The sequence below is a fragment of the Thunnus thynnus genome, chromosome 13, assembly GCF_963924715.1.
Source record: "Thunnus thynnus chromosome 13, fThuThy2.1, whole genome shotgun sequence".
NCBI classification, from domain to species: domain Eukaryota; kingdom Metazoa; phylum Chordata; class Actinopteri; order Scombriformes; family Scombridae; genus Thunnus; species Thunnus thynnus.
In genome coordinates this window covers 9,545,629-9,557,853 of record NC_089529.1, presented here as the reverse complement: position 1 = coordinate 9,557,853, position 12,225 = coordinate 9,545,629, and the positions used below count along the sequence as shown (strand labels likewise).

The following is a 12,225-nucleotide window of genomic DNA, read 5'->3' as shown; positions in this document are numbered from 1 at the left end:
TTTTTCCCCCTTTAATCTAAGATTAGATGCTTGGACTGGAGGTGATGTAATCTAATTCAGCTTGCAATCTTTCTGTGAGAAGTGATTGCTGTGGCTCAGCAGCTGATTGTGATTTTCAGCCGTGTGGGTTGGTGTATTCTGACCACCATTACACTTAAGAGGGACAGAAAAAAAAACATCAACTTCAAAGCAGTTGTGCTTTGAGACTTGATAGTAAGATTTCTATTGTCCTCTCTTATGGGAACTTGATAGCTTATATTGAAGTTTTATTGAAGCTCTCTCCCTGAAAAAAAAACATGTGTGAGGAGTGGAATGCTATCATATTAAAATTCAAAGACATTCCTTTCAACAAAACAGCTCCCTTGTGTTTTCATATATAAATTATAGTGTATTTTTTTTAGTGAGACACCAGTGAGGGGTTTTTGAATGGCATCTGTGTAAAGCAATATAACCTCCTATGCCTCTAAAGTATATGAATCAGAGCACATCAGCATCAGCGTCAATAACAGTTGACAAACACTGCCTCGTGTTATAAGCTGAGCTATAAAAAAAAAAAAAAATACCCAAGAAATTCAAAACATTTTAAGCAAAAGGAACCACATTTCTAATAAGTAAAAAAAAAAAAAGATAGTGTGATGACTATCAAAAAGACATCTATGTGATCAGCATGTTTTAAAAAATGTTACAAAGACAAGAGGCGACATATTTTACTAACACTGCACACCAGACACTTAGCCAATTCCCTCATGTGCTGCGCTCAGCTGTAAGACGCCTGGGTAGGCACCAATCAGGCTGTAAATACAGGGGACAATGCAGAGGGAAGCTACCACTTCCCCAGCCTGTCTCTGTAACAGTCTCATGCACATTAGATGCAAAAACAATATTCCTGCACTTATATGAATATTGTGCTTTGTCTTTTTTTTCTTTTTGTAAACATCTTGACTTTGACACTTTGTAATAGCTACGTATTATACGTAGAATGTAATTTCAAACAAACCTGTGTGCTTTTGTGTGTCCGTGTCTTTTTATTTGCTGTCTGTGAGTGTGGGCGCACTTGTGTGTGAGTGGATGTAAACTCAGTATTCCAGGTCACGGTGGCTGCAATCTCACAGGAGGTTTAACCTTGGTAAATCCACTATTAGGTGTTCTGAGAATGATGATGTGAGCACTAGATCCTCCCCGATGGTTTCACTTTCTAAGAGCATCCAGCAGGTCACAAATAGAGAAGCTGTGGGGGTATTACAAGGTCAAAGGTTGGTTAACTCTCAATATGATGACAATTCCGAGCTGGCATTTTCATTTCCTGAAGAGACTGATTCCCTGTGGCAGCTGAGGCCAAAAAAACGTTTGCTTATTTTTGTTCAAATAAATTCCTCTCTGCTTTTAAGAGAGAATATAGACCGCAAATATGCAGCGTGCGCTCGCTGTGTGCACAAGAAACTCATCTTGCGTTCACGTATACTGCACATCCAGGGAAAATTCTAATCAATACTGCTTTCCGATGCCTACATATGCATAAAAATCAGACCCTTCCAATAATACACAAATGTGCCTTTCTGCACATTTTTTGGTCCCTTTCATTTTGTCCTTCAAACGTCTTCAGAGGTGTGTCCGTGCAGCCAACCAGTGGGAGTAGCTGATGTTTTTAATGGCACATGGTTTGTCTCCTGGTGGTGAGATAAACATGGGGAAGAGATTAAAACCCCAGGCTTTCTTCTACAATCTCCTGCCTTCATCCTCCTTCCCCTTGCAGTGGTCATGCAGGGCCAGCACAGCAGAATCTAATTCAAAACCAAACCCATCCGGTCTATGAGGCATACTAGAGCCAAAAAAATAACACACACACACACACGACTGCAGCAACATTGATAGTGGGGCAGATGTCAGTAATGGACAGAAAAAAAAAAAAAAAAAAAAGACAGGTGACAAGGAGAGGAGGATTCTCTACCATTTAATCACCAAACTGTCAAGCCCGTCTCAACGGGCTCATTGCAGAATACTAGCAGGAGTTTACCCAGCGACTGTAATGCTGCTGTTGATTTTGAGGTGAGTCTGTTGGGTCGCCGGTGTCAGGATGTGGATCACAACAAACACCCTGAAGAGGAAGAAGCGAGGCCAAAGGCCAGGCTCCCTCCTTCATGCTACACCTCCCCAGTGAGGCACAGGTTGGCCAAGAAGCCAGCTTGCCTAGGAGCTGATGAGTTAGAGCAGTTATTAAGAGCGGCTAAACACATCATTTCCTTTGTCTCTGTGATTAGGCCAAGGCGAGGTGCCCTCAGGTGGAGGTAGACCCACAGTATATGATTAGCTCTGCCATTTAAATGACATTCACACTAATCGCTAATATCAGGTCTGTCAAGGTGAGAGAATACAACGAGGGATCCGTCAGCTGATGTCGGAAGGCTGAAGCGAAATGCAAGGAGAAGTGCAAGGATATCTGATTCAACTCGATGCCGATGCTGCGTCTATCAGTTAAGTCAGCCCACAGCGGTTGATTGTTTTACTCTGCATCAGTGAAGCTATACAGTACTCACAGAGCAGAGAGGAGCGCCGATCTGTAAACACTACAACTCCCATGGATCCAACGGGGATTCAGTTGTTTAAAAAGGGATTGGCAGTGGAGGATATTCACAATCAAAGAGGACCGAGCCCTTGAAAAAAAAAAAAAGAGCTGGTAGAGAGATACTGTATTTGAGTTCTGTCCAAATAGGTTTTATTCTGTGTGATAATAACAGCACTGGCCATTTGCTTGCAGAGCTATTTGGCTGCTAAATTAAAGAACTGGTTAACTTTTCTTCTGAAGGAAATTCATCTCTGTAGTCGCGCCATCTTTAAAACTCAAATGACCCTGCTCCCTCTCTTGCCTGAACAAAAGAAGGCATTATCAAACCTCACTCTCACCAGTGCTAGATCCATTTGGTAAACAGCCTGTGTCCTACAGTAGTAATCAGAGGGTATTTTTGAGGGATTTGCAGGCTGGCCAGGAGGCATCCGCTGGAGTGATCTCTAATTGCTAGAAGCGGAGGCCTAGACTGCCTGGCGCTCTTTTGAAGCCATCGGCAGCAGCTTCCAGCCAGAGGAGCCAGCAGGGGGAGGCTTCCCACTGAGGCACTCTCCTTTTTCTTTATTTCCTTCTCTTTTTCTCCCTCACCATGCCTTCATTCTACTTTTCCTGCTTTTTCTTGTCCTCGGTCTCCCTTCTTTCCATCCTCTTCTTCTTTCTTCCCATTTCTTCTCTAACTGTACTTGTTCCCTTTCCCCCACTCCCCCCCCCCCCTTTTCCCCTCCTCTCCTACTCAGTCAATGAGCCAGCAATCACTTTGCAGACAGACATCCTCTGCTCAGTCGGCCATGTTCAATCCCTAGCACCGGTGGCTGATGAGGCATTGTGGTGACGTCAAACACCGGGGCTTTTCAGGGAGCAACAGTTAACCTGTGGAGGCGCAGCTCTGCTTCCCAGGTTACAGGATTCATACTGGCAGTCTTTGTATAAAATAATGAATGTAATATGCCAAAGAGATGAAAGATAATGAGGCCAATTATTTTTTTCTTCTCACCCACTGAGGCGAGAGTGGCGAATTTATGTCAAATAGTTGGTGTATAATGACACCTAATACCACTCAAGTCTTTGTTACTGGTGGGCTTGTGGATCATGGGGCAAAGACTTTTGCTATATAAAGCATAGCTTTGAAATTATGAGGAAAAACTCTACACACAAAATACCACAAACACTAAATATTAACTTGATATTGTTAGAAAGTTGGACTGTGTGGCATATTCATAGACTTGGACATACCGTCTGCATCGCTGACGCAGGGGCTGTAAAATTCACCTTTGCACAAAGACACACAAATACAAAAAAAAAAAAACCCCAAACAAAACAACTGCACACTACCATCCATACACAGTTTCACAGAGACACAACCAGTTTTTGGTGTGTGTTTGGAAGGCAGCTCGCTCAGTGTGACATTGACTCCTCAGTGCCAATTCCACACTGGGAGCTGCACTTGCTAGCTTTGCTGCCAATCCAGGTAAAGAGATTACAGACACACACAATGCAGTCTTCTGTTCCTCTGCCAAGAAGAAAACCAGCCCTTTAAGCCCATAGAAAAAAGGGCTATACACAAATTCACACAGCCTTGGCCCCATCCTCACACAAAACCAAGAATCCCCTTCTTCTCCAGGAACGTGGCTTCTAATATGAGCCTTGCTCAGTGGCTCCCTCATACAAAGCAGCCTTGTGACTAACACAATTCAGCCCCCGTTTCTTTATCCTGGTCCCCAACTCTGTTGCACATTACTATTACTTGCATCATTCAAGTAAAGAAGGAATTTGGCTTACAATCAGTCACACAGTCATTATAAAGCTACACTAATGGTGCTGTCTGGTTACAAACTATTGTAAAACAATATGAAAGAAAGTTACACTAGGATTTCATCATATTTCTTAATGGTGTAATTAAAAAGGTGAGAGAGAACGTGTGTATCACCCAAAATAGATATAGCTGCCACCTTCGTTTTTTTTTACTCATAGTAATTATCTAAGAACTTGTTGAAAACTAAAAACTTGATGAAAACTGCGGGGCTGACACCAGTCTTTAACAGTACAGATTTTACAGTGCATGAATCAAACAATCACTGTGGCATGCAGTTTTGACCCAATTAATTAGCTGTTTATAATTGTAAGAGTATAATTTAGCATTGGGATTGAGATGGGCTAATTTGCATTGTATGTACTTATCTTTTTGGATTGGTGTGGATTAGCTGTGATGATGAGAAGCTGCTTGTGATGTTAATAATAATAATCAGAGGAAGTGTATAGCTATACTTTATATGTATTTCCCCTTGAAAATAAATGTCCTGTGTGGATTATGTGTGTGAAATTATGCTACGCGGTAGATGTGTTGATGAAAAGAGTGGTAATGTGGTGGAGAAGGACGGCTAATTATGGTGTGGCGGGGAAGCACTTAATAAAAGGATGCTTCTGAGTAGCAAGACAAAGAATTCATCTATCATCCAACTGTACCTTTTTGCTCACATATCCCGATGCTTTGGTGGATAGTTGCCACTCTCTCATCACAGATTCCATCCCCTCCTCTAAAAGATGTCATTTTTCTCACCTAGGCAACACTCTCCTTGGCACTACCAATTGTGTTTGACAGTAAAATCACATTTTAGATCATAGATCACATGTCAGCCTGTGGGATAGGAGTAGGCAACCGATGACAGAATGATTCTGACTCAGGGCTATTCCAAAAGCTTTTATTTCCCACCCATACAGCTCGTCCTGTCATCCAGAGGTGGCATGTGAAGTCGTATTGAGGGGTGTTGGGAATGACGAGTGGTATGTGTAGTCCCTGACTGCTGTGTTTGTGGCCTTGTCTCAGAACATAAAGTACAGTAGCCGCATACTGTAAACCTGGACCTCCTGCACTGCTGAATACACCGTTAGAAAAATAAAAGAATAAGTAAAAACATCTTGTCGAGTGTGTGACTACAAATGTACACATTCCTGACTTTCTCTTTCCTGTCACAAATTGAGTGTCAGGAGAAAAAAAGGGAAGGTTGAAGGGGGGCGGGGTGGTGGAGATACTGCAGTAGAACATGGAACAATAGGCGCCCTCTGGCATCAACCTCTGGACAGCCCAAGCTGCTCACCAAAGACACTGAACTCACCCACAATGAACCGCTGCAGCAGGAAGGGAGGCTTTGGAGAGTTCAATTTCCAACACAATTGGCTGTATTCTACTCCTTTAAATGCCAAGGAGATGGTGTGCAGCATGTGCCTTTGTGGGGAGCTTTGCTTACAGCGAGTGTCCTCTAGCAGGAGAGACAGAGAGAGAAAGACGAGAGAAATGGAGAGACGACGAAGACAGGCGGGGTGGGGAGATGGTGCGGGACAGAAATAGTGCAGACTGTGTAAAAGAAAAGGAAGAAAGAATAAGACTGAATGACTGGGAGAGATAGAGAGTGAAAGAGAGTTAAAAAAAAAAAAAAAAAAGTACAGAGAAAACGAGAAGGGTAGAGAATGTCTCCTCTGGCTGTCGTTTCGCCAGCCTCACAGGGACCGTCTGAAGGACAATGCTGCTACTAGTGGAGTGTGACGTTTGTCCTCTAACCAATTCACCACAGCCCCAAAGAAAACACACTTACAATCAAGTGTTGATCATGCATCTCATACACAAATCGACTCTTCCAAACAAAATACAATGCATTATAGTAATAAGCGATATAGACTCTATGTAAAAAAAGCTTAATGGGAAAAAATAAAAAAGGCAAATAACATTCAAATGAGGTGATGTGAAGTCAGTGTGAGCAACAGCAGGCCTAACAGGGGATCAGTTGCTGCAATTTATACCTCTGACACCCACTTCTTTGTTTTTATGGAGTAATTTTACTATGTACACATCTCCATAATATACTGTAATGTAAGCAGTGTATTTAATTTTCTTGTGGAAACAAAAGTATTATTTTTATCATCTCACAAATGCTCAAGTAAACATGAACGTGCTTACCGGCAGCAAGGACGTTTTCTCCTTCTTGTTCTGCTACAGCAAAAAATAGCTGCCCCTTTTTTTTTTTTTAGAGGAGACTTTAGAAAATTTTAGGCTGCTGTTGTGCTTTAGGGTTTAGGTCAGAGCTGATTTTTAAATGTGGTTGTAATGCAGCTGATATGTAAGCTAGGCGAGCTATCACACTGGTGAGGTGCAGTATGTCTGTGTTGCAAGCGTGACAACATGCTGACAGTTATAAGAAATATGCTCTTTCTGCATCTGCAAAGCATTAGAGGCACTGAGTGAACTTTTCTTTTTTTTTTGGGACTTGCAATTATGGAATAATTGGTTTTAAAAATTGTATTGTGTAGAATTTGTTAAATAAAAGAAATGTGTCACTTTTACCTATTGCAGTAGTGAAGACAATTCAGGAATTATTTTTTCATGAATCAATCTGTAAGATAAAAATATACACAGGTGGGGGAATTGATTTGGATTGCAGCCTGCCGGATGCCCATCACCGGATCTGCAGGCGGCGGTAAAGTGGGCCCAGGCACTGGTTTCACTGATAATATATTCAATGTCCTTTCCTTTGTGGTCATGGGGCAGCTGAGCCATTAATATTACACAACCACACCAATGGCTCTGATGAATTATTCAGATTTTCTTATGGGTCTGTAATATTCTATGCACTTCATCTTGGAGACCTGTTGTGTTTCTAAGATAAAAGCGGCAAAGATCTACTGTTTCAAATTCCCACTGGAACAAAATATCAAAATGCTAGTTGGAGGAAATGGCAACCGCAGAAACGAACTGCACCTGCCTCCTGCCTCCTGTCATAGTCAATATAAATACGCCCGATGTCATCAGAAAAATTGCCAAGGAGGATGTTTCTCCATCATTGTCTTCATTTGAAGGGCATTTTGCTGCCCAAAGGCAAACGCCTAACACACTCCCCGAGCGTGGCGCCCATCCTCTTTCACAGAGGGCTGGCAGTGCAGCAGACAGGAGAGAGAAAAGAGCGAGAAATAAGAGAGAGAGAGAGAGAGTGAGAGGGAAAAAGCCTTCATCTCAAAGCAGACCTCACACTGGGTTCTGTCGCTACAGATCAAAATCCCCTCAAAGCCATAGATCACTTCCACTATAGTTCACATGTTCTGCACTTAGAAACTGTTTACCAGACTCAAAGAGTTCGTCTGCACAGCCTACACACACACGGAGAGAGTGCACACACTTACACTCACAGATACAGTAGAGAAAGTAAGAGAGAGAGAGAGAGAGAGAGAGAGAGAGAGAGAGAGAGAACAATGCAGACATCACAAAAAAAAAAAAAAAAAAAAAAAAAAAAAAAAAAAAAGGTTACAGCTTTCGATCCCAGCCGGCTCACTTAAACATTTATACAGGTTGAGAGGATGAGTCGCTCACTGCAAACAAATGTTTACATCTATATGGCAAAACAGCGCCGGGCCCCGGTACAGTGAGATGGTGCGATGGCAGCGCTTGCCTACAAGTGAGCTGACTGGTGTGACAAACAGAGAAGTGCCTGCTCCTTTTTCTTGTGGAAATACCTGTCAGTGCCTGTCGACTGCTCGCGCACACACAATGATACATACACACATACACAGCCGGGGACAGTCTGTCTCTTAAAAGTTCCTTTAACATACTCTATGTGAGGGTTCATAGCCGGTAACAACCGTCGCGCGGGGGCCTTCCCGATAAATGACGGCCGTATATATGTGCTCGCTGGCGGGTTAAGGCGGGCCTGTGAGCTTGCCGTTTTGGCTTAAATACACAACGCTGCATTGTGGCGCAGGGGAGGGAACCTGTCTTTGGAAAGTCCTCTGCTTGAGAGAGAAACGTCCCCTCATCTAAGATAAGGAGCCGATGAGAGAGAGCGATAAAGTCAGTGCTTCTCCTGGGCCTTATCTGATGCTGTTATCTGACTGCACAGCACCCACCATCTCACAATCTTTACACCCTTTAAGCACCTCTCTGAAACACTCACACCAGCATCATCACAGACACACACACACACACACACACACCATCTAATGCTCAAACATTCTAAACACCGAACCAGCTTATTGATTACTTTGACACGCTCCCATTGTTGAACAGATGGTACACCTAATATCATGTGAAATGGAACTGTTCTGTGTTATCTCATGGGGAAAGGACATAAAATGACTATTTTCTCACCTTTCAGAAAGACAGAGCAAAAAAAAAAAAAAAAAAAAAAAAACAGAGGGGAGAAAAGGAGAGCAGAATCTGTGCACTTACCTCTATGTCTGTTAGTCGTCTTATCAAACATAAGCATGGCATCATCAACCTGGAAGACATAAGAGAAGTACTGACATTAGCTTAAGTCTAATCTTTTCAGCAAGTGCCTCACGTCACCTTCTCCCCATTCAATCACATCTCATTCTACTTACTGTAATTACTCTTAGAATATATATTCTCGCTCCTTTACACTTATTTCCTTCTAAGCACCTCTCTCCTACATAATCATTCTGCTGTCACAGGATTATCGTCAGGTTACCATTTCCCTTTCTGTCAGTCGCTCGTAATTTTGATGATATAGGAATTTAAACAATCTCGGTGGGGTTTTTTTTTTTTCCCCTTCATTGTCTGGATTAAACGTGGCAAAGATGTGAGTGAAAAAGTGGCAGCAGGTGAGGAAATTAACAATAATGACAAGCGGTGAAGAAAATGGAGAACTGTGAGGACAATATGTTTATTTTGATGAACACCAATGTCCGGTCTTGGGGAGAGTGACAGATAGACACATTACACTAAGCGAGTGTGAGACAAATGGGATCCTTCCTCATCTCACAGCCGCAGCGGCAGCAGCATCCACCATAATATCATCCCTCATCATGTCCAATAAAGCCACACACAGACAGACAGCATTTTTCCTTCACACATCTCTGAAAAACAGATCTCCAGACGCCCTCTTGCTTTCTATAACTCTGAAGAAATGCTCAAAAAACAGAGTGAGACATGCTCATTTAGCCTGTGATTTTGTCTTGGGAGAAAAAATAAATAAAAATAAATAAGCGGCAGACAGGAACAAAGGGGGAACACTCTGCACCGTTCGCTCCCTGGTTATGGTCTCTAGGTAAGTGTAACGGTGTACCGAGGAGGCTTGATGCTGTGCAAGGGGGGGGGGGGGGGGGGGGAGATGTGCGCACAAGCACGCGTCTGTGTTTTTCATGGGAGGGTGACAAAGCTTCGGGAGGAGATGGGAAGAGACAAGAATAGGGGTCTCACTCAAGCCGAACTGTCTGATTGGATAAAGAGAAGTGCCTGGCAGCCAGGCAGACTAGCGCTGGCACACTGCTCATGCCACCCTCTTGCCACACATTTGGCACACAAGACGTTGGCACAGCTTGCAGAGCCCGGTTACTCACTGCACGGCTCACAGGCCACATGCGACTCTAAGGCACTTTATTTTCACCTCCCAAAAATATTTCCAATTTGCCAAATATAGCTGGCAACAGCTATGGATTTTAAGTAACCCATTTATGTATTATATCTAATTTTAACGCATTTCAGTCACCCATTATTACACAATACGGAGTATGTACATCTTATATTAAGTGCCGCTTTGTCACTTCCTGCGAGAGTACATCAAACTCAGCACCTGAAGTGGGCAGAGACTGTGTTGAGGATCAGAACTTACAGGTGGATGCTGGTGTAGAGGTGAGGCTTATAAAATCCTAAAATCCTGTTGTGAATTAGAAGTGCAGCAGCAGTTTTGGCAGAGGAAATCAAAAGACAGATCCAAAAAGAGTGCTTTGGTTATGTGATGCAGTGAGTAGAGAGTGCAACTTGCACCATCAATTACCATGAATAACAAGAAAACAGTATGTCAGAGCCATCTTGTTTATTTTGATGTGTCATCATCTTTGAGGAAACTTGTTGGGTAAAGCTAACCTGCGTCCTCCAGCATTACTAACCGAAGTAGGAAAAAGTAATAAAAAATAAGGCAAATAGTCCACGTGAAGTTAAGAATCTAAAGGAAAATTAGAAAATGTGACATTAAATATGGAGATAAATTCACCAGTGCTGAGTAACCGTGATAGTTACTGGACTGTTCCCTCTGTTGACACAACAAACACAGAAGTATGCAGCAAAAACAATGACGTTTTGCTGTGTCTCTAAAAAAAAAAAAAAAAAAAAAGTGCTATCTGATGACTGTATGGTGTGACAACATATAAAAGTATTGTACAAATAAACAGTCGCCGAGCAATATCACCTGCAGCGACAGTTTTATACACAGACATTTATAACGTCACATGACCTAACCTCTGTCTCTGGCCAGGTGATATAATGAAAATCACATTAAAGTGAGAGGAAGTGGGATAACTGGGATTGATAGCGTAGAGGGTTGTGATTTAATTGTCAGAATCTGAAGGAGAAAAGAGAAACTTCTGAATGATTTTTTTTCTTCAGTACAGTAACTCAGTTGTTACATTTGGTAACTAGCCTGATAATTACACTGTCCTGGAATAAAATGTGAGAAAAATTTGATCCAAGACTCAATTATTTTTTTGCTGGATTTCAGCTCATAACACCAGTAACAGTTTGTCATATATCCACATTTGACAGTGCAAAAGCTCCGCTGCGGAGCAAAGATGGAATGGCATGTTTACCAACTATGGTAAACGTTTAAGTTGACAAGCGTGGCTGACAGCTTGTGATCCTTTACATGGGAGACAGAAATTTATAGCATTTGACTTCTGTCCTCTAGTATCTGTAATATTGAAACAGCCAAAGGAGTCACTTCTGCATGCATCAGTAGAAGTGTAGAGAAAATGGCCAAGCTGAGAATATTCAGTTTTCTTCAAGACTCAAAGAAATGAAGGCGCCTGCTTCAATCACAACTGTTCTGACAGAGATTGATTAGTAACAATTTTGTGAAGTCTACTCTGTGATTCGGTGTCGAGATGAAACTCATCAAAATGTAAAATGATACCCACCAGCACCTGCAAAAATAACGCACAACGTAACACTATTTGTGACACTCACGCGGTTTCTATACACGTATGTATTAAGTTTGTTTTGTTAGGTAACTAACTATATTCACTTAATTTGCTGTTGCTATGACAATAGACAAGTGAGCCTGAGTGTTTGCTTCCACAGTATCATCAGCCATCAAGCACCATGAGCCCTACATACAGTACGACACCGCATTCAAATATTTGTGATATTGATAGTTCTGCTACTGTAAAGCCACTTAAAGCCTGAGGGCAGAAATGCTGTTACTTTGTAAAAATGAACTGAGGTCTATTAAAGGAAGTGTATGTATTATATAAATGTGTGAACTGTGTTGTTGTGACATTATTAGAGGAGGACCATCCTGTCAGCGAGACCCATACAACAAAGAACACAGATTCACAGTGAAGCACCGATGGGCACTTTAACAATGTGCACATCATGTGAGGGTCACACTCCAGCAGGTCATACAATACAGTCTCCCCTCTCTCTCTCTCTCTCTCTCTCTCTTTCTCTCTCTCTCTTTCTCACTCTCTCTCTCTCTCTCTCTGCCACTTGCAGAGTCTATAGAACCATCTCCCGTGCTTCAGGGCTTTTCAATGTAGTTATTCAAGCAGAACACAACTGTGTGCCTCCATCTGATAGAAGGTTAAGGACCTCTTCACTGCTCACAAAAAAGCCCGCCACACAGAGGTGAGGCCAAGCTCACCTCAGGGAAGAAATCTTTCTCTGT

The 12,225-nt window shown here is 42.3% G+C and overlaps 1 protein-coding gene across 13 annotated transcripts in view; it reads right to left on the bottom strand.

Annotated features, from left to right (window-relative positions):
• Window positions 1-12,225, bottom strand: part of LOC137195373 (RNA-binding protein Musashi homolog 2) — a 260,294-nt gene that overhangs the window by 106,475 nt on the left and 141,594 nt on the right. For all 13 annotated transcript variants that reach the window (XM_067607675.1, XM_067607672.1, XM_067607674.1 and 10 more), the window contains one exon: window positions 8,775-8,823. In XM_067607675.1, the coding sequence (XP_067463776.1) occupies window positions 8,775-8,823 (49 nt within the window). The remainder of the gene's footprint in view (window positions 1-8,774; window positions 8,824-12,225) is intronic.